The sequence below is a fragment of the Stegostoma tigrinum genome, chromosome 44 (assembly GCF_030684315.1).
Source record: "Stegostoma tigrinum isolate sSteTig4 chromosome 44, sSteTig4.hap1, whole genome shotgun sequence".
NCBI lineage: Eukaryota > Metazoa > Chordata > Chondrichthyes > Orectolobiformes > Stegostomatidae > Stegostoma > Stegostoma tigrinum.
In genome coordinates, this window is record NC_081397.1 from 11,329,781 (window position 1) to 11,353,119 (window position 23,339).

General features: G+C 44.9%; 3 protein-coding genes and 1 pseudogene across 7 annotated transcripts in view; 2 read left to right on the forward strand and 2 right to left on the reverse strand.

Moving 5' to 3' along the window:
• LOC125450023 (late histone H2B.L4-like) overlaps window positions 1-3,908 on the reverse strand; it is a 67,654-nt gene extending 63,746 nt beyond the window's left edge. For all 5 annotated transcript variants that reach the window (XR_009443267.1, XR_009443268.1, XR_009443269.1 and 2 more), the window contains exons 1-2: window positions 3,764-3,908; window positions 2,895-2,976 (exon numbers count right to left, since the gene is read on the reverse strand). The gene's annotated coding sequence lies outside the window, so the exon portion shown is untranslated. The remainder of the gene's footprint in view (window positions 1-2,894; window positions 2,977-3,763) is intronic.
• A 4,887-nt stretch (window positions 3,909-8,795) lies between these two features.
• Window positions 8,796-9,446, forward strand: LOC132207138 (histone H1-like). Its single transcript, XM_059642314.1, has one exon. It carries the CDS (start codon window positions 8,796-8,798, stop codon window positions 9,417-9,419), a length of 624 nt encoding a protein of 207 aa, XP_059498297.1. The 3' UTR covers window positions 9,420-9,446.
• A 1,239-nt stretch (window positions 9,447-10,685) lies between these two features.
• Window positions 10,686-11,309, forward strand: LOC132206913 (histone H3). The gene has a single exon (XM_059642011.1). The coding sequence runs from the start codon at window positions 10,720-10,722 to the stop codon at window positions 11,128-11,130; it is 411 nt and encodes a 136-aa protein (XP_059497994.1). The 5' UTR covers window positions 10,686-10,719; the 3' UTR covers window positions 11,131-11,309.
• Window positions 11,310-13,178: 1,869 nt separating this feature from the next.
• LOC132206968 (histone H2AX-like) overlaps window positions 13,179-23,339 on the reverse strand; it is a 234,717-nt pseudogene continuing 224,556 nt past the window's right edge.

A 23,339-nucleotide genomic window follows, 5' to 3' on the forward strand; every position in this document is an offset into this window, starting at 1 on the left:
TCTGCCAACATGACACATTTATGGAATTTGAATACTGGCTGAATTGATGTAGAATTGTCGGCTTTTTGTTTCTAAACAGTGCAGGTTCAATGAGAAAGGTCTGTTTGCTGTGCTGCAGACATCTATGAATATGTGTGTGTGTGATAATCATTGATCCGTACTTGTTGGTAGCTGTCACGTGAAGATATGAGCGTAACCATCAAACTGTCCCTCTCAGTTTCTGCTGTGAAATATGAGAGTTTAGTTATCAATCTATATCCATCAATTCCTCTTTCATGAATGCGAAAGTGTTACAAATATGTCCTAGTCAAAATCTTCTGTGAATATGCAAATGTAGTTATCAATCGACATATGCTTATGCTTTTGCTTTCCTGTCATGTGTGGATGTATTTATCAGCCTGTACCTGTCAGTTTTTGCAGTCTGAATGTGTGTGTAATTATCTTACTGTCCCTGTCACTTTCTGATGTGTGAATGAGTGTACTGTTATCAATATGTGCCTGTCAGCTTCTTCTCTATGGCTGTGCGAGTGTATTTACCCATTTGGCCCTGTCAAATCCTGTCCTGTAAATCTGACAGATGAGTTATTAGGCTATGCCTGAAGCTATCTGGTTTGTGAATGTGTGAATGCATTTAACATTCTCTCCCTGTATAATTTCTAGGGTAGGGCTTACGTCTTATTCTGGCTTGGTCTGTCTCCCCTGGATACATTTAGAGTTTAATGTTCATTTGTTGTTGCAAGCTGACTGTACGAGACATTCTTAATTGTATAGTCAACAACCAGGTTATCTGCTTGAATGTAGGTTATTTTTTGTATCATTTCAGGTCAATATTTGATTTCCTTCTGGTCTATTTAAATAGCAAAGTTTATATTCACTAGAAGTGTTTCAGATGGTTTTCACTATTCAGTTTGTAGTTTTATGCAAACAAATGCAATGTCAATATCAATTTCAATCTGAAACCTGTCCTGAAGGGTCTAGGCCCGAAACGTCAGCTTTTGTGCTCCTGAGATGCTGCTTGGCCTGCTGTGTTCATCCAGCCTCACATTTTATTATCTTGGAATTCTCCAGCATCTGCAGTTCCCATTATCTCTGATATGCAATTTCTCCAGTTTGTACAAAAGGAAATGATACTTTAATTCCCTCTAAGTCGATGAGCTGGTAACACGTAGAGAGTTGAAATTAATCTCTTGTTCGATATATTTCTTGGACTACTTCTTGGGTATTCAAGTGTGTCAATGAACAAAAAAAAAATTCCAGCAGAGGAACAGGCCCTTCGGCCCTCCAAGCCTGCGCCGATCCATATCCTCTACCTAAACCTGTCACCTATTTTCCAAGGATCTGTATCCCTCTGCTCCCAGTCCAGTCATGTATCTGTCTAGATACATCTTAAAATGACACTATCATGCACATCTCTACCACCTCCGCTGGCAAAGTTTTACAAGCACCCACCGCCCTCGGTGTAAAGAATTTTCCATGCATATCATCCTTACACTTTTTCCCCCTTCACCTTGAAATCATTACCCCTAGTCATAGAGTTCCACACTCGAGGAAAAAGCTTCTTGCTATCCACCCTGTTGTTGCATCTCATGACTCTGTCGGCCTCAATCAAGTCCCCCCCCCCCAACCTCCATCTTTCTAATGTAACTAATCCTCATGTACTCAAACTCTATTCAGAGCTAGCACCCTCCATACCGGGCAACATCTTTGTTGACTTCCTCTGCACCTTCTCCAAAGCATCAAGATCCTTTTGGTAATGTGGCGACCTGAACTGTACACAGTATTCTAAGTGTGTACAAACCAAAGTCCGATACAACTGTAACATGACCTGCCAACTCTTGCACTAAACGACCCATCTGATGAAGCAAAGAATGTAACATGTCTTCTTGGCCATTCTATCGAACTGTGTTGCCACCTTCGGGTACAATGGACCTGAACACCCAGATCTCTGAGCATCAATTTTTGCCAGGGCTTGTCCATTTTCCGTATAGTACACTTTTGAATTGGATCTTCCAAAATGCATCACCTCACATTTGCCTGAACTGAACTCCACAAAATTTGTCCAATTTTTTTTCCCCCCAATATAATGAATGAGTGATATTCACATTATGAACACGGGAGTGCATGTACACATGAGGATTGAAGTATTTAGCTCATGTTCTGTTTGTCTCTTATCATGAAAGGCTACCTCTCTGACCTGAAATCCGTGAGTGGAAATCATCTTCAATATTACACATTCTGAGGTTTGCAATATACATGAACTTCATGGTTGTTAGATGGTGTAACACATGTGATGGGGATAGTGTATATATTTACAACTCAGTGGAGTGAGTGTGTGCCAGAAAGTGTGTGCATACACTCTGCTGGCATTCTACGTTAGGCTTTGGGACAGGATGTGCATTTTGAAGGCACATTATTTAATTGTTCTGGCTGTGCCTGGGACATCTATTTGACAAAAGATTAATGCTGTCCTGCTCAGTTACTGATAATAATGTGAATGTTTTCCTCCATATCTGTCCTCATTATCTGCTAGATGTATGGTTGGTGTAACTATGTAGCAGCATGAACTATTTCTTCACCTTGACAGTAACTTTGAAAACATAGTTACTAAATGCAGATTTACTGCAGTTCTTTTGTGTCTATTTCAGATGAAAATTCAGTCTATTCATTTTCAAAAATGTTGTAAATGCCAATAGGCTACAAATGATGAATTTTTTTGAAATGGGGTGGTGTGTGTTGAGAAAACAGAGGGAGAGAAAGAACTATTTGTATTTTGTTGGTTGTGTTTGACTGTTGTCTTGAAAGCATGTCACCAGAAATTGAGTTTAATGTATCTCTGACTCAATTTGTTCTGTGCCTGTGGAAAGGATGTTCTCTGCTCGGACAAGGTAACATACCTGTTGTTTGTTAGAAGCAGCTGGTTACCCTTAGCTTTGTATTGGCCAAGTATTACATTGTCTTGTTCCTGCAAGTATTTTCCTGGGGGAAGACAGAAGAGTTTACTCCTGTAAATCAACATCAACTAAGTTTTACAATGTCAAAAAGATTAATGTAATGTTCAGTTAGTAATTATTAGGATGATTCTTTTCTTTAACTTCTTCTGATGAGGAGCAGTGCTCCAAATGCCTATCATTTTAAAATAACCTGTCGGATGATGACAGTGTCATGAGACTTCTGCCTTGACTTTAAAGTCATCAATTCAAACACAGCTCTGATTCCATTTTAACCTTGAGCTGCTCCTTGTCTAAGGATAATTTCTGTTTTAAATATATATGCTTCGATACCAATTGAGCAAAATCCAGAAGTGGAACGATAATTGGACAGCTCGACGTAAGGTGCTACCCAAAGCCACTGCGATATCTGCGCCGTTACCAAATCCCAAAGCACTAACTGTAGAATACATTGACTCAAATCAATGTCCTTTGCAGGGTTCTTCTAGTTCCATAGTCTTATCTGTGTTTCGACTTAGACTGCACAATGTTAACAAAGCATGCAACAGCAGCCAAACAATGAATTTCCATCAGTGTTTAGAAGACTAAAAGCTGCGAAACTGACCCCCAGCAGCAGCTTCTTGCCGCTGTGTCTCCCTCAGCAGGCCCACACACAGCCCGAGAAAGGCCTCTCTCTCCCCGCCCCCAGGCCGCTCACTCCAAGTTCCGGGACCAGTTCCTGCTCCGCTCCACCTCTTACCGACAGCCCCCGGTTCTCCCTGAACTGAGCCCGAATCAATGCCGGTCTCGGAGCCCCCTCTGTGTCCCAGACTCACATCTCGATGCGCTGCTGGAAGGACCCTGCTGTTCCCTCGCTTCCCTGGGCGCTGGTCTCTCCATTGCGGCCTGTTTCAAACAAACCTCTTCTGCTCACTGAGTCAATGCTCCTCAATGGCAGCGCTGGGGGAAGGCCTTACGCATGCGCTCCTCTAAACAAACAAATGCTCTTTTTCGAGGGGGTGGGGGAAATCGCGCATGCGCTACTTTTCCGAATAATTCCCAGAAACAAATATCAATTGATCATTTCCCCAATTCACTTTTCTCCCAGTTTCAGCAAAGCAACTGAGGGCTGTGGGGGAAAGAGCAGAGAACGTTTGTATGTAATGACTTTTCTTTCCCACGATTCAATTCCAATTCGCAAAAACAAGAGCGTGAAACAGAAGCTGAACGATGAACTTCGATCGTTTCCCGGACCATGTTAGTAACTGCCTCCCTGCGGCTCTCTCACAATCTGATGGGCAAGTGGAGTAGCTGCCGGCCATTGGGCCCGTTAGATGTGCTCCCTAATTCAAAACATCATGTCTAATCTTATGATAACACAGTGTCGAGCTGGATGACTACAGCAGGCAAAGCAGCATCTGAGGAGCACAAAAGCTGACGTTTCGGGCCTAGACCCTTCATTAGAAAAGGGGGATGGGCAGAGGATTCTGAAATAAATGGGGAGAGAGGGGAGGTGGACTGATGATGGATAGAGGAGAAGATAGGTGGAGAGGAAAGTATGGATGGGGAGTTAGGGAGGGGATCGGTCAGCCCGGAGGTCAAGGGGGCAAGATGAGGTTAGCAGGGTGGAAATGGAGGTGCGGCTTGAGGTGGGAGGAGGGGAGAGGTGAGAGGAAGAACAGGTTAAGCAGGCTGGGACGAGCTGGGCTGGTTTTGGGACGCAGTGTGGGGAGGAGAGATTTTAAAGCTTGTGAAATCCACATTGATCCCATTGGGCTGCAGGGTTCCCCAGCGGAATACGAGTTGTTTTTCCTGCAAACTAAGGGTACTGCAGGACGCCCAGGGTGGACATGTCGTCTGAGGAATGGGCCCAAGCTACGCCTGTCTCTTTGTAGGTAATGTGGAACAGTCCCTCTTCCGCACCTACACTGGCCCCAAACCCCACCTCTTCCTCAGTTACATTGATGAATGTAATGGTGCTGCCTCATGCTCCCAAGAGGAGCTCGAACAGTTCATCCATTTCATCAAAACCTCCCACCCCAACCTCAAGTTCACCTGGACCATCTCTAACACATCCCTTACCTTCCTGGACCTTTCTGTCACGATCTCAGGCGACCACCTATAAACCAATACAACAAAATGTGAGGCTGGATGAACACAGCAGGCCAAGCAGCATCTCAGGAGCACAAAAGCTGATGTTTCGGGCCTAGACCCTTCATCAGAGAGCTCTCTGATGAAGGGTCTAGGCCCAAAACGTCAGCTTTTGTGCTCCTGAGATGCTGCTTGGCCTCCTGTGTTCATCCAGCCTCACATTTTGTTGTCTTGGATTCTCCAGCATCTGCAGTTCCCATTATCTCTGACCTATAAACCAATGCCCATTTCAAGCCCACCGACTCCCACAGCTACCAGGAATACACCTCCTCCCAACCACCTTCCTGCAAAAATTCCATCCCCTATTCCCAATTCTGTCACCTCTGCCGCATCTGCTCCCAGGATGAGGCATTCCACTCCTGCACAACCCAGATGTCCTCGTTCTTCAAGGGCCGCAACATTCCACCCCCCCTCCCCCGACAGTGGTCAAGAACACCCTCGGCCATGTCTCCCGCATTTCCTGTACCTCATCCCTCACACCCCACCCTCTCAATAACTGCCCCAAGAGAATCCCCCTCGTTCTCACATACCACCCCACCAACCTCCAGAAACAACACATCATCCTCCGACACTTCTGCCATCTACAATCCGACCCCACCACCAAAGATATTTTTCCATCCCCACCCTTGCCTGCCTTCCGGAGAGACCACTCTCTCCGCGACTGCCTCATCCACTCAACACTCCCCTACAACCCCACCACACCCGGCACTTTCCCTTGCAACCACAGGAAGTGCTACACCTGCCCCCACACCACCTCCTTCACCCCCATCCCAGGCCCCAAGATGACTTTCCATATCAAGCAGATAGTCACCTGCACATCTGCCAATGTGTTATACTGCATCCGCTGTACATGGTGTGGCTTTCTGTGCATTGGGGAAACCAAGTGGAGGCTTACAGACTGCTTTGCAGAACACCTACGCTCGCAGTAAATAACCGCACCTCCCAGTCGCAAACCAGTTCAACTCCCCCTCCCATCAATGTGTCCTCAATTTGACCCAGGAATGCACTGTATAATATAAGGTTATACACGTTGGTAGCAAAATAAAAGGAAGGCACTTTATTTTCTGGACGTCGATAGTTGGACACAGTGGAATTTGCAATGAGATCTGGGTGTCCTCACAAACCAATCACTGAAATTAAGCATGTAGGTGTAGCAGACAGTGAGGAAGGTAACTGGTATGTTTTCCTTCATGGAGAGGTAATTAGAGTACAGGACAAAAGTAGAAATTGTGGCAATTTAACAGGGTATCTGTGAGACAACATCTCGAATACTGACAGCAGGTGTGGCCTCCTTATCTGAGGAAGAATGGTGTTACTATAAAGGTAGTTTTAGTGGGCAGATTGCTGGGATGGAAGGAGAGATTGAATTGTTTGTGAACTTCTGTGCTAAAGTTCAGAAAAATGAGGGATTTTCGTAAAAACCTGTAAGCCACTGGCAGACTTAAACAATATAAATGCTGGAAAAATATTCCTGATGGTAGGAATTACATGTTTCGGAAATAGGATAGGACATTTAGGGCTGAGAAAGTGAGAGCTTTCTTCATTCAGAGAACGGTATGCCTCTGGAATTCTCGACCGCAGAAATCAGCTCCATCCGACACACTATATGATTTCAAAATGTTATTGTGTGCAGCAATTGTGAAGAAATAGAATCAAGGTATAATTGGCTTAATGGCAATAGAGAGAGAGTGAAAGTGGAGGGCTGTTTTGTTTTCAGTCTGGGGGCCTGTCACCAGTGGTTTCCACAGGGATTTGTACTGGCTCTGTTTTTGTTTGTCATTTATAAAAATGATGTGGATCAGAATATAGAAGGCATGGTAAGCATGTTTGTGAATGCTCGCAAAGTTATTATCAGAGTGAATGGAGAAGGTTTTCTGAGATTACAAAGGGATCGTAACCCAATCGGTTGGGCTGCAAAATGGAGTTCAACTGGATAACTGTGAGGTGTTGCATTTTGGTGCAACAATCAAGGGTAGGCCCTGTACAATTAATGGGTAGTGTTGTAGAAGAGAAGGACCTAGAATTCTTTTCAGTCTGCATCACACCTCAACAGGATGGTTAAGAAGGTGTTTGGCACGCTTTCCTTCGCTGCTCAGTCCTTTGTGTTTAGGAGGTGGCATTCACATTGACTTACACAGGGCATTGGGTGAGGCCACTTCTGAAATACTGCCAACAGTTCTGGTCGGCCAGTTCGAGGAAGGACAGGATTAAGGTGGAGACGGTTCAGATTAGGTTCACCAGTATTTCGAGTATGTAAGGTTCGAGTTATAAGGAAAGGATGGATAGGCTGGGAGTCTTTTTTTTCACTCGAGTGTGGCATGTTGAAAGTCAGCTTATAGAAGTTCATAAAATAATGAGAACTGCAGATGCTGGAGAATCCAAGAAAACAAAGTGTTGAGCTAAATGAACACAGCAGGCCAAGCAGCCTCTGAGGAGCACAAAAGCTGACATTTCGGGCCTAGACCCAATGGTAGCTGTCCTTTGCCTGGGAAGGGGGGAATTGAAGAGCGGCATGAACATTTTTAAACTGACAGGAGAAAGATCAAAAAAAAAATACGCGAGGGTTTTATTATCACAGAGCCTGATGCAAGTCGAATGAACTTCCTGACGAAATGGTCGATGTGGCAACAATTACAACATTAAAACGGCATTTGGATTAGTACGTGAACATAACAGGTTTGAAAGGAAACAGGCCAGGGTCAGGTGGGTGGAACTAGTTCAGTTCGGCATTAAATTCGGCATGTTATGGTTGGACTGAAGGATATGCTGAATGATTCGATATGAGAGAGAAACGGACACAAGCTATTGAGTTGGATGACCTGCCATTTTCATGAGGAGTGGGAAGAGAGGTTTGAAGGGCTGATTGGTTAGTTTCAGTTGCTATTATTTGTGTTTCTCTGCCTGTTTATTCCCAGAAAAATACTGACCTGGGCGATCAATGTAACTTCAAACCAGATGATTGGCTCTTGCAGCTGAATCAGGAGAAGAGCGAATCTCCGGCGCTCCGTCCTCAGAGAGTTTAACAGTGACTGAGGAGAGAGAAAAAAACTACAACGAACTCCCTGGGTATCGGAGCAAAGGCTGAAAGGAAAATAAATTATATCCGCCCACATTTATATTTCGCGATATTTCTGGCCTGCGACTGTATGGATGTGAATATTGTGCCAGAGAGACTGTAGGTAAAGGGCGGTCGGGAGAGTTTAACGTAACTGTGTTTGTGTGTCCGCTCATATCATGAGATTTCCCAGTCTGTCTTGAGCAAATTAAAAAGATTTTCGATTCAACTTATCCCCCTGCTCCCTCACTAAATCCCAAAGCTAGAATTCAAGGCAACGTGTTTGTTGCTTTCTAGATTTCAGCCCAAAAGTGATGATAATGCCAGCGCTCAGCTCAGAGAGAGCGATCAGTGCAGCAGCAAAATGCGTTTCACTCGACAACGGAGCCGTCAATTCGAGTGAAAACGCTTCGGCCGCAAACCTTCCCGTGTCAGGGTCAGGAACGATCGAGCCTGGCTCTCTGGAGATGCGGAATTGCAGAGGAATTGGAGAGTTTCTGCCGAGAGAGAAACACAGACAGGCAGCAGGAGCAGGGAGCTGAGGGCAGGTTGTCTCCGCGCCGTCCGCTCGCTGCCTTTAAGTTGCTCAGTGCCGCCACCAGCAGCTTCATTGCTGACCCAGTTCAGTCTGACAGAGAGAGATTCAGCGCAGAGTTGCCGACATGAGCGACAGTGCAGCCGCCGAAACGGCTCCTCCAGCCTCCGCCAGCACCAAACCCAAGGCTCCCAAGAAGAAGAAGGCGGCGGCTCCCAGGAAGAAACCAGCCGGTCCCGGGTTGGGCGAGCGGATTGTGAAGATTGTCGGGGAGAACAGCGATCGGAAGGGAACGTCTCTGGTCGCTATAAAGAAGGCGCTGCAGAGAAGCGGGGTCAATGTGGAGAAGCAAAATGCACAGATCAGGATGGCTACCAAGAGGTGCCTGGCGAAAGGCTCCCTGGTTCTGGTGAAGGGCCAGGGCGTCTCCGGCTCCTTCAAACTCGCAAAGAATCCAGTCACGGCAAAAGTGGGAAAGAAGGCGAGACCAGCAGCAGCCGTGAAGAAAACAACGGCCAAGAAGGTGGCAGCGAAGAAATCCCCAGCCAAGAAAGCAACAGGCAAGAAAGCGGGCGGCAAGAAGGCAGCAACGCCAAAGAAAGCGGCGAAGAAAGCAGCGCCGAAGAAAAAGACTCCCGTGAAGAAGGTGATAAAGACCAAGAGCCCCAAGGCTGCAAAGCCGGCCCCGAAATCGAGGAAACCGAAGGCCAAGCCCAAAGCGAAAGTGACCAAGAAAGCAGCAAAGAAATGAAGCAGTCCATGCAACGTGGAACGACCTGAACCCAAAGGCTCTTCTCAGAGCCACCACATCTTTCAGGAGAGAGCTGAGCCCGGATCAAATGATCCCTGTCCTAGCTCCGAGTGCAGGAATAAATTAGACACTAATTTATGTAATAACCGTTCCGTATTTACCTACCGGATTTACACTCAGCCCCTCTTCCATACTCGACAATAAGTGAGTGTGAGGTCCTGCTCACATCGACCATCGGCTCTCGTGCTTTGTCAGATCATGTCAGTCTGCTTTTCACACATGCAGGGAAAGAGTCAAACACAGGCTCTGAAACCCCTCTTCACACAATCCTCAAGAAATGATTTTGTCTCATTCAGCTGGGGGAATAGAAACTGACGTAGAAATGGAACAAACCGTGTTGTCTTGTTCAGAAAGGCCGGATCATGGGCGTTTAATTGTATCACAACTGCTTTGAAAAAAAGTCCCTGTTTTTATCTGCTTCGAACATGAAGCTCAAGACCGCAGTTCTTTTGCCGAAAATTGTGTTCACTGCATTGTGGAGAATAGTTTTATTTACAGATCCAGTTGGGGGCTGGAGTTAGCATTTCTTGCTATATTGTTATTTCATTAACCGTTACAGGAATGATATTTCGTTCAGTTTTGATTCTGGGACAACTGTGAAAGTTTTAATTTACTTTCCATCTGCCTGTTGCAGGAAGCAATGCCAAATTATCTTGGGACTAATTATAACCTCGGTGAAAGATAGAAATGCCGCTAAATTGAGTTTGTGTAACTTTATACGTTACACTGTATTACACCATATTAGCTTTTAAAATGCTTTATTCGGCGGTGTTTAGATGCATTAACGGTAGTTACAAGTTCGGTTCATTAGTTTGCCCGACTGTATTACACGCCCTCCCCCTTTCTTCACGCCTGTTACAGACAGATGAGGCAATCCTGTCGTCCTGTCTCCGCTGATGTAGAGTTTATTCAAAAAACTTAGTTTGCAAAGTACACGATTTGATCGGAGGCGGACTTAATTATCCTTTTAAATATTTACTTTAAACTCAGGATCGCGAGGATAAAATCGGCGGGCTTTTTGAAAGAGACCAACTGTCATTTCAAGTTAACCAATCAGCCTCCAAAAAATATTATTCTGCCTTTTCTGTACCTTCCGGAGCTGTTTCTCAGGGGATTGAGGGACGGGACTGTATCCAATCCCAGCTCTAGGGCGGGCTCTCCATTCCCTTAAATAGGCAGCGCAGCTGCCGCGTCGGCATTGACAGCAGCAGCCTGTGTGTGTTGTAGAGAGTTGAAGAGAATGGCCAGAACCAAGCAGACAGCGCGCAAATCCACCGGAGGGAAAGCTCCCCGCAAGCAGCTGGCGACCAAAGCGGCCCGCAAGAGCGCTCCGGCCACGGGCGGAGTGAAGAAGCCTCATCGCTACAGGCCCGGCACGGTGGCTCTGCGGGAGATCCGCCGCTACCAGAAATCCACCGAGCTGCTGATCCGCAAACTGCCGTTCCAGCGCCTGGTGCGGGAGATCGCTCAGGACTTCAAGACCGACCTGCGCTTCCAGAGCTCGGCCGTGATGGCCCTGCAGGAGGCCAGCGAGGCTTACCTGGTGGGTCTGTTTGAGGACACCAACCTGTGTGCCATCCACGCCAAGCGGGTCACCATCATGCCCAAAGACATCCAGCTGGCCCGGCGGATCCGCGGGGAGCGCGCCTAAACGGAGCGTGCCCGGCCCTGCACATTCACCCCGAGAAACACAACGGCTCTTTTCAGAGCCACTAAACTGTCCCGAGAGAGCAGCAATCGAATGACAATGTTGGTTACTTTATTATGCGCCCAGTTTTTTTTTTCTGCTGTTGTATTGTATCGTTTCGTCTGTTATTAAACAATTTCAATCTGGCCGAGAAGTGGATTTGTCACGTTAATTAGAAGACAAAACGGACATTGCTGTGGGGAAGTTATAAATTGATGGCAGTACATAATTGAAGCCTCCCAGTGTGCTGGAGATTTGAGTGACAGGAAAGCACCTCCCTGCCTATGCTTCCCTTGGTGTTACCCCACTCTAACTGAACACGGCTGGGAAGGTGGGCGGGAGAAATAATTGGCGCCAAATCATCAACCGCTTTTATTTCAAATCTGAAACGCCCGCCAATATGTAGGAGGTTCAGACCAGACATCACACTTTCCCTCAGGCCCCAGCCTGTTTCGGTTGATGCTTGTCGCAGCAAAACCAGAAGTTGCTGAAACAGCTCAGCAGGTCTGGCAACATCTCTGAAGAAGAAAAAAAATCAGAGCTAAGTTTTCGGGTCCCGTGAGCTTTCCTCAGAACTGCAAGGGTGGCCGGAGCTGAAACGTCAACTCTGGATTTTATTTTCTTCACGACTGCCAGACCTGTTGAGCTTTTTCAGCTACTTCTGGTCTTGTTCCTGATTTATAGCATCAGCTGTTCTTTCCATGTTCTTCGGAGGATCGATCAGGCTCGAAAGGCCATTTCCTGCTGTGTCGAGATTCCACGAAAGTTCATCCCTGTCAATGTATCAATGGGGCACCAATGGAGAATGAGTTGCTGTTCCTGAAACCTATGGGTGACATCACCATGGCATTGCAGGAGGCCCAGGTTTGTCATGTCGTCTGAGGAATGGGAGTGGGAGTTAAAATAGTTCATGAGTGGGAGGTGAACTCTGACACTTCCACCATCTACAATCCGACCCCACCACAAGACATTTTTTTCCATCCCCACTCTGATCTACCTTTCGGAGAGACCACTCTGTCTGCGACTCCCTTGTCCACTCCACACTCCCCTCCACCCCCACCACACCTGGCACTTTCACCTGCCACTGCAGGAAGTGCTCCACTTGCCCCCCACCCCACCTCCCTCAACTACATCCCAGGCCCCAAGATGATCCACATCTAGCAGATGTTCACCTGCACATCTGCCAATGTGTTATTCTGTATCCACCGTACCCGTTGTGGCTCCCTCTACATTGGGGAAACCAAGTGGAGGCTTAGGGACAACTTTGCAGAACACCTACACTCGGTTTGCTATAAACAACTGCACCTCCCAGTCGTGAACCATTTTAACTCACCCTCCCACTTCTTAGGCAAATGTCCCTCCTGGGCCTCCTGCAGTGCAATAATGATGCCACTCGAAGGTTGCAGGAACAGCAACTCATGTTCCACTTGGGAACCCTGCAGCCTAGTGCTATCGATTTCACCAGCTTCAAAATCTCCCCTCTCCCCACTGCATCCCAAAACCAGCCCAGCTCGCCCCCACCCTGTCTCGCTAACCCTTTCTTCCTCTCACCTATCCCCTCCTCCCACCTCAAACCACATCTCCATTTCTTACCTACTGACCTTATCTCCCCCCCTTGACCTGTCCCCTCCCTAACTCCTCACCTATACTCGCTACTCCACCTATCTTCTCCTTCATCCATCTTCAGTCTGCCTCCCACTCCCTCCCTATTTATTTCAGAATTGCCTCCCCAGCCCCCATTTTCTGATGAAGGGGCTAGGCCCAAAACATCAGCTTTTGTGCTCCTAAGATGCTGCTTGGCCTGCTGTGTTCATCCAGCCCCACACTTTGTTATCTCAGATTCTCCAGCATCTGCAGTTCCCATTTTCTCTGACTTAAATAGATGGTAATTGCTTTGTTTGCCAGGGGTGAAGCACATGGTCCATACCCCACTAAGGCTTGTCACCCTGGAAATGGAGTCAAAAAAAGCAACTTGAGCAAATGGAAGTGGCTGAACAATGAGTGACTGGAGTTTATTATGTTCTCTCTCCCTTTTAGGTGTGACTCCACACTCCCATCACTGATATTGACTTATATATAATGGCTCTATGGCAATTACAGGTGGTTTAGCCGAGCCAGTGATGCTAATAATCTGATGAACAAATTCAAACCGCTTTAACCTCTGTATTTATAATAAATGTAACATGCATGCAGGCTTCAGGGCTTTGATGATTAGGGTTGAATATGTTTCTAGTGCTGACACCTGCTCACAAGCTACTGGAGGCATGAGGGGTTGACAGTAAATATGCCAGTTTCCCACATTTTGAACAAGTGGGTGAAGGTAAATTCAGCAATGTGTCTTGTTTTTAAGGACGTGCTCTTTTCATATAATTGAGGCAGAGACAGATGTTCAACGTGAAATGATTGCCTTTTAAAACTGCTTGGAAAGAATGTGTGAATTGACAATATCTTGGCCACACACCTTCTCTTCACAAAAAGAAAAATCAGTTGTGAAACTGGAACCTGATCAGAAGTTGCCGTTTTTGTTTTTGTTTCATGATATTTGAACACATACAATTTAGCTGCATTAACCACCACTGAACTGAAACCTCCAACTGGCCCATTATCACATTATCACATCTTGTACAAAACTTCTTTCAGGGGGCACTGGGGTGGCTTTTTCAGCCTTTTGAAAATAAGGTTGTATCTTGTTTAACTTCTGTTTCAACATTTGTTGCTGATGGTATCCTTCGGAAAATTTGGCCAGTATATTGAGAACAGTAGTTGGGAGGACAAGTTGCAGCTTTACAGGACATGGATTAGAACACTTGGAATAATGCATTCAATTCTGGTCTCTCTGCTACAGGAATTTAGTTAGATTTATTGTGACATGTTCCTAAATAGTGAATGGTTTTGTTGGCGAGCAGTATAGCCAGATCATAATCAGTAAGCACATACAGGTCATAATGTGAAAAATGGAAATGATAAGGCATACACGTTACACTCCACAGGATGTATGCAGGCAAGATCAACACTTTTGAAATTTAAGATTCCATTCGTCAGTCTAACAATGACAGGGAAGAATCTGTTCTTGAACCTGCTGGTGTGGGTGTTCGAGCTTCTGTATCTTCTGCCTGATGCAAGAGGTTGTAGGAGGCCACCACTGGGGTTGGATGGATTTTGATGTCTCAGGCTTTGCACAGCAACGAGAGCCCATGGTTGGGAAGTTGGGTGCCGTGATGGTGTGGGGTGTGAACACAACCTTCCATAGTTGCTCGTGGAACAGGACAGAGCAGGTTCCATATCAGGCCTTGATGAACCCAGACAGTATGCTTTCTATGGTGCATGAGTAACATGCCAAATACATGAGCAGCCTCAGGAAGACGAGGCCTTTTTGTGCCTTCATTACCATTGCATCTATGTGGGAAGTCCCATGAAGGTTGTTGGTTATTGTAACTCTCGGGAAATTGACACTCTCAGCACCCTGCTCTGTTGATGGACCTGAGGGTGTGTTCTGCTCTTTTCCTTCTGAAGCCAATTATAAGTTCTTTTGTTTTGTGAACATTTCAGTTTTCTTTTTATCATTGCACCACGTCACCAAACCCTCCATCTCCTTCCTGTCATCTGAATAATCATTATTTATTATCCATCCCATCATCGTGTTGTCAACAGCAAACTTATAGGTGGCATTCATTCAGAATTTGACAACAATAGTGAGTATACAAGGAGTACAGTAGGGAACTGAGAATGCATTCTTGAGGGTTGCAGTGTTTGAATGTCCTTGCAGAGGAGATTCAGTTGCCGATCTTCTCGATTTGTGGTCTGTGTTTCAGGAAGCTGAGGAGTCAGTTGCACAGGGTGGAGCCAAGCCTGAGGTGTGAGTTTTGAGATCCGTCTTGCAGGGATAATGGTGTTGAAGACTGAGCTGTAGTTGATGAGCAGAAGCCTGATTGTAGGTGGCCTTGTTGCCCAGATGTTCCAGGGATGATTGCAGGGCTGGGAAAAGGGCATCTTGCTGTGGGCCTGTTGCATTAGTGGGAAAATTGCAAGGGATTGAGGCAGGCTGAAAGTCGAGAGTTCAAGTGGGCCATGACCAGCATCTCTAAGCACTTCATGATTTTGGATGCCAGAGCCACTGGGCAGTACAGATGAAGTCATACTGCATGTGGTTTTTCGGACTGGGATAATGGTCGTCTTCTCAAGCAGGTGCAGAGTACAGCTTGTCAGAGGGAGACATCAAAGATGTCAGAGTACCTCCCCACAGTAATTACATGCACAGTTGGTGCTTCAGTCCAGGTCTGTTACTTTCCTTGGGTGTTCTCACCAGGAAGACGGATCTGACAACTGCAGTGACCGATAGAACAGGTGCATTGAGGCCTGGCGGGGCAGTGGACACCACGCTGCTGGCATTCTGTGTAAACCAAGCATAGACAGCGTCAGGGTGGGAACTGTCTTTGTCCACTATCTTGCTTTGCTCAGTTTGGTTGGTTGGAGCCACTAAACTGTTCCAGTCCTGCCTCTTGGTATCTTTGATGGATTTGCTGAAGCCTTCTCCGCTGAATTTTCTGAAACAGCCCTGGTCGTCCACTTTTGATGCTGCACTCCTGGTCTGCTGTAGGGAATGGATTAGACAGTTCATCCAAGGTTTCAAGATGATGAACAGCCAGATTGACTAGAAGCTTTTTTTTTTACTTTAAGCTTAAACATTCATAAAAGATTTGTAAGGGGCTCAGCTTCAGGGAGAAGCTGTACAGGCCAGGGCTACTTCTCCCAGGATAAAAGATAGGCTGGTGGGTGGCCTTAGTGTCTTTGAGAATTTCCTCTAGGTGCTGAGGTTTCCTCCATAGTCCAAAGATGTGCACTTTATGTGGCATGGCTATGCTATGGGCCCAGTGTGTCCAGAGAAAGACAGAGTGACAGGGATATGGAAGGGCACTTTGGGAGAGATGCTCTTCAGAGGGTCAGTCGGGACTCAATGGGCCGAATGGCCTGCTTCCATACTGTGAGGACTCGATAATACCAAAGGCAGGAAAATGAGCTGCACCCGAGATTAATGCGCAGAGGGTCAGTGGCCGTTCATTATCAAAAGCAAATGACCCTGCAACGTGCTGCCCCGGGTCACTTTCGCTTTCTCGAATGCGATTAAGGGAGATGTGAAATTGGCAGTGAACAACAAGCAGTGGGACTGGAAAACGTATTTGCAAAACGATTATTCTGTTTTCCAATTATGTTATACATTGTAATTTTATAATAAGCTCATCATAACTTCTTCCTGCTCATCGGCTGCCAGCTCTGAATGGAAATATTACCGAAATCAGGAGGAGCAGGATGGATTTCATTTTCTATCGAACCGTGACAACTACAGGATCAATGAATGATGTGACTGAAATTTGACGTTGCGAAGTCCCAGGCTCTGTATATTTAAAATTAAATCAATCGAACAGAAACGAGGTCTGAGACTCTTTCACTGATGTTGTGGGTGGCTCTGAAAAGAGCCTTTGGATTATCAGGTTACAAAACGGTCTCTTCACTTTTTAGTGGCGCCCCCAGCGGCGGTTTTCTTGGGCAGCAGCACGGCCTGGATATTAGGCAGCACTCCGCCCTGAGCGATGGTCACCCCTCCCAGCAGCTTGTTGAGCTCCTCGTCGTTGCGCACGGCCAGCTGGAGGTGCCTGGGGATGATGCGGGTCTTCTTGTTGTCCCGGGCCGCGTTACCGGCCAGCTCGAGGATTTCAGCCGTCAGGTACTCGAGCACCGCAGCCAGATAGACCGGCGCTCCGGCACCCACACGCTCAGCATAGTTACCCTTTCTTAGGAGCCTGTGAACACGGCCCACCGGGAACTGCAGCCCAGCCCGGGATGACCGGGACTTCGCCTTCGACCGAGCTTTCCCGCCACTGCCCTTTCCTCTCCCAGACATAGCCACAGTCTCACAAACACTTTCACAAAAATGCTGCAATGCTTCCACATCGCGCCCTCTTTTGCCTTCGGGAGGAATGGGGGTGCGGCCATTGCTGATTGGTCACATTGTTCAGTATCTCCTAATGTCGTTTCAATGCCCAATCAGATATCTACGTCCCTCACCAATCCGGAGAGGGCCCGGGGAGGAGGCCGGAAAATCCCGGCGCCAAATCATCAACCGCTTTCTTTCAAACTCGAAAAGCCCGCCAATATTTAACGAAAACTCGGACGTTTAACAGAATAGAATGCGTGATGAAATTTACTTCAAGATTATGAATGTATATTTGACTTCATCCCACTTTCCCGCATTCCCGAACCGTGTGGAATGTCCATTTCTGACCTTGAATCGGATTTTCAAAACCTTAAATGCAAGCGGCAAAAAGGGGCCGAAATCTGCACCTGCATATTCATTTCACATTTCAAAAACACCTCGATATGTTAGTAAACCAATCGATAACTGTTTTTTTCCTGAAAGAGAGCATTAATCGTGCGCACCATCTTTAGACACTATTTTAAATTGCCTGTTCCGTCAAGACCCTTACTTTTTGTTTCCTCGAAAGGTTTGACGTCCTTCTTCAAATCTCCAACGGGTCTCGGCCCAAACTATTCATACATTCCTCAGACACCTGCCAGCGTGTCTCGGTATCAGTTTTACTCGGATTACCTCGGTCACAGACGAGCACTGATGTACTGTGACCAGTGCTTTTTGCTTTCTATTGATTTGACAATTTTACTCTCTCTCCCCCACTTAGGCTCTTCAATCAGTGTCACTATCAGTTTCTGCTGCAAGATATGAGTTATCCATCTAGCCTGTCAATATGTCTGTTTAGTTATCCATTTATATTTCTCATTTTCTGCTCAGTGAGTGTGTGTGAGAGACTGTGTATGTGTGTAGTTACCAATACATAGGTGTCAGATACTGCACTGTTGATATGCATGTAGTTATCAAAGTGTACCTGTCAGTTCAAGCTGTATGACATTGGGAGGGTTATTACCAAGTTGTTCCTGTCAGTTTCTGCTTCATGGACACGTGAAGTTCATAATCAGTACGTACCTGTGAGAATCTGCTTCTGAAATCTGGAGTGTCGTTACATTGAACATTACAGCACAGTACAGGCCCGTCGGCCCTCAATAGTATGCCAACCTGTCATACCGATCTGACGTCCATCTAACCTACGCTATTCCATGTACGTCCACATGCTAATCCAATTACGACTTAAATGTACCTAAAGTCGGTGAATCTACTACCATTATCACACTGCACCGCAAAAAAACTGTTAAGTCTGTGGATATTTAAATGCATTTATAAAATTGGACCTGTGAAGTTATGCTGTGAAACTGGAGTGTTATCAACAATCCGTTCTTCTCTGTTGCTATGATGTGGATATGTAAGCATAGTTATCATTTGGGTACGTGTAGTTTGGTGTGTGAGCATAAATATTAATTTGTACATATCAGTTTTCAAATGTGAATTTGAGAATGGTTTTTAGCAAACTTTTTTTCCCCCATATATGAGAGAGTGTCAACCTGTTTTTTGCCTGTTTCTACAGGGTGAATGATTCAGCAGAGATATCAACACATGCTTGTCAGTTTCTATTTGTCAACACGGCTGAACTTTGGCAGCCAGTAATATTCTGTGATGATGCAATTTGTTATGTGGTAGCTGTTATCAGACTGATTTAATGGAGATTAGATTCAGTTTCTGAGTGTATATTTTGGACGAGTATTCAGTCTGTCCATCTTCAAAAATGGTGTAAATGTCAATGGGATGTGAATGCAGAAATGTGACTTTGTTGACTTGGTCACTGAGCTGGCTTGTTTTTGTTCAGACGTTTTGCCACCATGCTGGGTGACATCATCAGTGGAGCCTCTGATGATGCAATGTTATTCTCCTCTGCTTGGAATTTGCACTGTCAGGTCTGTTATGCTGAGTACTGTCATTTCAGTTTTGATCTATATGGGTTTATACATGGGGTCCAATTCTATGTTTGTGTGGAGAACAATGTCTCTAGGAATTCCTGTACATGTCTATGTTTGGCTTAGGCTGCTATGGTTAATTTATACAACAAAAATAAAAGGTGCTGGAAAAAGCTCAGGACAGGCAGCATCGGTGAAGGGAAAAACAGAGTTAGCCTTGCGCGTCCAGTAACCTTTCCTCAGAACCAGTTACTGCTGAGCTGCAGAGCTTTTCGAGCAAGTTTGTTTTTTGTTCCTGATTTACAGCATCCACAGTTCTTTGTTTTTAAATACGGTTACTTTGTCCCATTTTAACTGATGGCCTTGGTTGTCTCAATGTATCATATTCAGACAATAAAGGCCATCAGGTTAACATGGGACAAAGTAACCATGGTAGCCCAAGCCAAACACAGACACACAGGAATTCCGATTGGTATGGTTTTCCATGCATACTTCAATCAACAAGATTATAGAATCGGACCCCATATATGAAAACTCAGACAGATCAAAACCAGAAATGACAGTAGTCACCATAATGGACCATACAGTATAAATTCCACTGGGAGTGGAATAACATTGACTCATTGGAGGCTCCACTGATGATACCACCGAGCATGGTGATGAACTGTATGAAGAAAAGCAAGCCAGCTCAACTATCCACTATCCGAGCTGCAGATCTCGCAAAACACAATGCAGAAATTTGTTCGAACTGGGCAGGTGTGCATTGTTAATGGTGGAAAAAAAACAAAACTTCTATTTCCTCTGTGTTGTTGGAACAACTCTCACTGGAAATTGACCTCAATATGTGTCTGACTCAATCTGCTCTGTGACTGTGGAAAGGATGCTCTCTGCTCTGACAGCGGTAACATATCTTCCATTTGTTAGAAGCAGCTGGTCACACTTGGCTTTGTACCGAGGGAATATTACTTTCTCTTCGTCCCTCACGGATTTGCCTGGAGGAAGACAGAAGAAAACCCTCCTGTAAGTCAACATCAGCCAAGTTCAATGATATTTCATTGATCAATGCAATGTTCAGTTAATAATCATTAGGATATTTAATTTCAAGCCAGGAATCTGAACAGAATTAGGTGTTTGATTCCACTCTTGCTCTGAGCTGCTTCTTTGTCTTGTGATTTTTCTTTTTGTTAATTCCATACCAATTGAGTGAAGTCCAGGAACAAACTACGTGTCCAGATCCATGAATGGGAGTACACAAAGTGAGTGGGTCTGTGGATATGAGTTTATTTGTTGATCTATTCATGTCTCACACATTGGTGAGCCTTTGTTAAATTACTTATGTATTCACACAGCAGAGACTGACGGGGACCTGTGAGATTCTGCCCTGTGTTTATTTGAGAAGTTATCAAATTGGACTTGACTGTGATTTTTTTTCCCCCTTTGTGAATATGAGAATGCCGTTGTAAGTCTTTACCTGATTGTTTGTGTTGTGGGAATGTTCGTGTCAGTGTCTGCAAGGTGAGTATACTTATCCATCTGTGCCAGTTGTTTTCTGCTATCTGAATGGAAGAGAGCAGGCTTCAGACTTCGCTTCTCAGTTTCTGCTATGTCAACACGCGAGCTTGGTTTTTCGTCTTTACCTGTCAGTTCCGAGCTTTGCATGTGGGGGTGCAGTTGTTCGCGTAACCTTGAATGTTTCTGCTTGTAAAAATGCAACCATATTCATTCAATCGTAACAGTCATTTTCAGACATGTGAATATGAAAATGTAGTTATCCGTCTGTGATTGTCAGTTTCTGTTCTGTAATTATGAGAGTGTGCTTTTCAGTGCGTACCAACCAATTTCTGTTGTATGAATGAGATTGTCATTATCAATCTGAACCTTGTCAGTGTCTCCCCAGTGAATATTCTTGTGTCATTATCAGGATTATACCTCTAGGTTTCTGCTGTGAATTATTAATTAATTAATTAGTTATTACCTTCTGTCCATCAGTTTCCGGTTTCTAATGTGCGAGTGCATCTATCAATTTGTATGTGCCAAATTTTGCAATGTGTATTTGTGCATACAGTTATCAATCCGCTCCTGTCAGCATCCTCTGTTTATGAGGGTGCGGTCACCAATCTATTCTGTCACTTTTAGCTCAGTGAATTTGAGAGTGTAGTTACCAATCCATAACTGTCAGGTTCAACTCTGTGAATGTGAGCAGAAAAGGTAATAGTCTAATAGCATTGTCGTTGGACTATTATTCCAGACAGCCAGATATGATTCTGCGACTGCAGTTCAAGTCCCATCATAGCAGATTATTGTTGAATTAAAATTCAACAATAAACTAAGAGAAAAGTTGAGTGACAATTCTCCACAAAAATAAATCAGGTCCTCTCACATCCTTTTGGGAACCAAGTCTCCCATCCTTCCCTGGTCTGGCCTACATGTGATCACAGACGCACAGCAATGTGGTTGGCACTGAACTGCCTTCTGTGCATAATTAAGGATAGTCTGTGACACACACATCCCATCAATAAATTTTCAAAAAAAAATGTTGGAATGCAGTTATCAATCTGTCTCTTCCAGTCACTGTTTTGTTAATGTGTTGAAAGTTATCATCCTGTATCTGTCAATTTCTGCAATACCGTATATAATGGCAGTTAACAATTTATCTTGCTTTACAAAGTCACCATGACAGAACTGATCTGTCAGTTTCTGCTAAGAGTGTATTTATCAAATTGTTCCTGTCAGTTTTTGCTTTGTCAATCTGAGTGCAGTTATGAATCAATACCTGGCAGTTTCTGCAAGGTGAAAGTAAGAGTTCTGTTATGAACATACACCATCAGATTCTGCTCTGAAAGTATCAAGAGCAGTTATTGTGCTGACACCATCAACTTCTGCTCTGTAAATCTGAGCGCGGTTATTCATCTGCAGTTGTCAGTTTCAAGTTTGTGAACGTGAGTAATGAGCATTCTCTCCCCATGTTTCTTTTACGTGAACATGAGTTTAGTTATCATTCTGTCCTTGTGGAGGCTCGGGAACTTGGGGAAATAAATATGGATGTCTTGAAAACAGTCCACATGACATAACAGGTGGTGTCAGAGGCAGGAAAAAAAACCCAAAAAGGTGGCTGAATCACCAGGACCCAGTCAGGTTTTTGTAGATTTTCAGGATATCGGGATTTTGCGGGAAGCTATATTGATAATTTGAACAAATGACATTGTTCTCTTGCTTTCTTGTAACATTTTGCAGGAAGGATTATCCCATCCCTGTCACATATTACAATACAAATGTGTGGCTATGGTTATCAAATCTGTACACTCAGTTTTTGTCACGTGAATGAGAGGGTGCAGTTATCAATCTCAGTTTCTGCAATGATAATGGAAGTGCAATTATCAGTCTCTGTCAGTTTCTGCTGTATCCATAGATGGGTTTAGTTATTATCAGTACATGTCAGTTTCCGTCACATAAATGTGTGAGTGTTATCAACCTGCCCCTGACAGTTACTGTAATGCAGGTGGGTGACTGTAGTTATTAAGCTGTAGCTCTCTGTTACTGCCATGTGAATGAGTGTAGTTGTGCACCTACACATCAGTTGCTGGTGGTCAATGCATGAGTGTAGTTGTCACTTCTATACCTGTTTTGTATTTGCTTGTCAATCTGAGTTTAGTAATCGATCAGTTATTGTCAGATTCTGCTGTGAAAATCTGATAGTTATCAAACTGTACCTGTCAGTTTAAACAAATATGAAACTGGGAGTTTTATTATTAATCTGATTCTGTCAGTTTTTGCTGTGTGGATATGATAGATTTGTTATCAAAAGTTCAGGAATAGTGCCAGATGACTGGAGGATAGCAAATGTGGTTTCCCTGTTCAAGAAGGGGAGTAGAGACAACCCTGGTAATTATAGACCAGTGAGCCTTACCACAGTTGTTGGTGAAGTGTTGGAAAAGGTTATAAGGGATCGGATTTATACTCTAGAAAAGAATAAATTGATTAGGCATAGTCAGCATGGTTTTGTGAAGGGAAGGTAGTGCCTCACAAACCTTATTGAGTTCTTTGAGAAGGTGACCAAACAGGTAGATGAGAGTAAACCGGTTGATGTGGTGTTTATCGATTTCAGCAAGGCGTTCGATAAGGTTCCCAACAAGAGACTGTTGTACAAAATGCGGAGGAATGGAATTGTGGGAGATATAGCAGTTTGGATCGGAAATTGGCCTGCTGAAAGAAGACAGAGTGGTAGTTGATGGGAAATGTTCATCCTGGAGAGCAGTTACTAGTGGTGTACGCAAGGGTCGGTGTTGGGTCCACTGCTGTTTGTCATTTTTATAAAT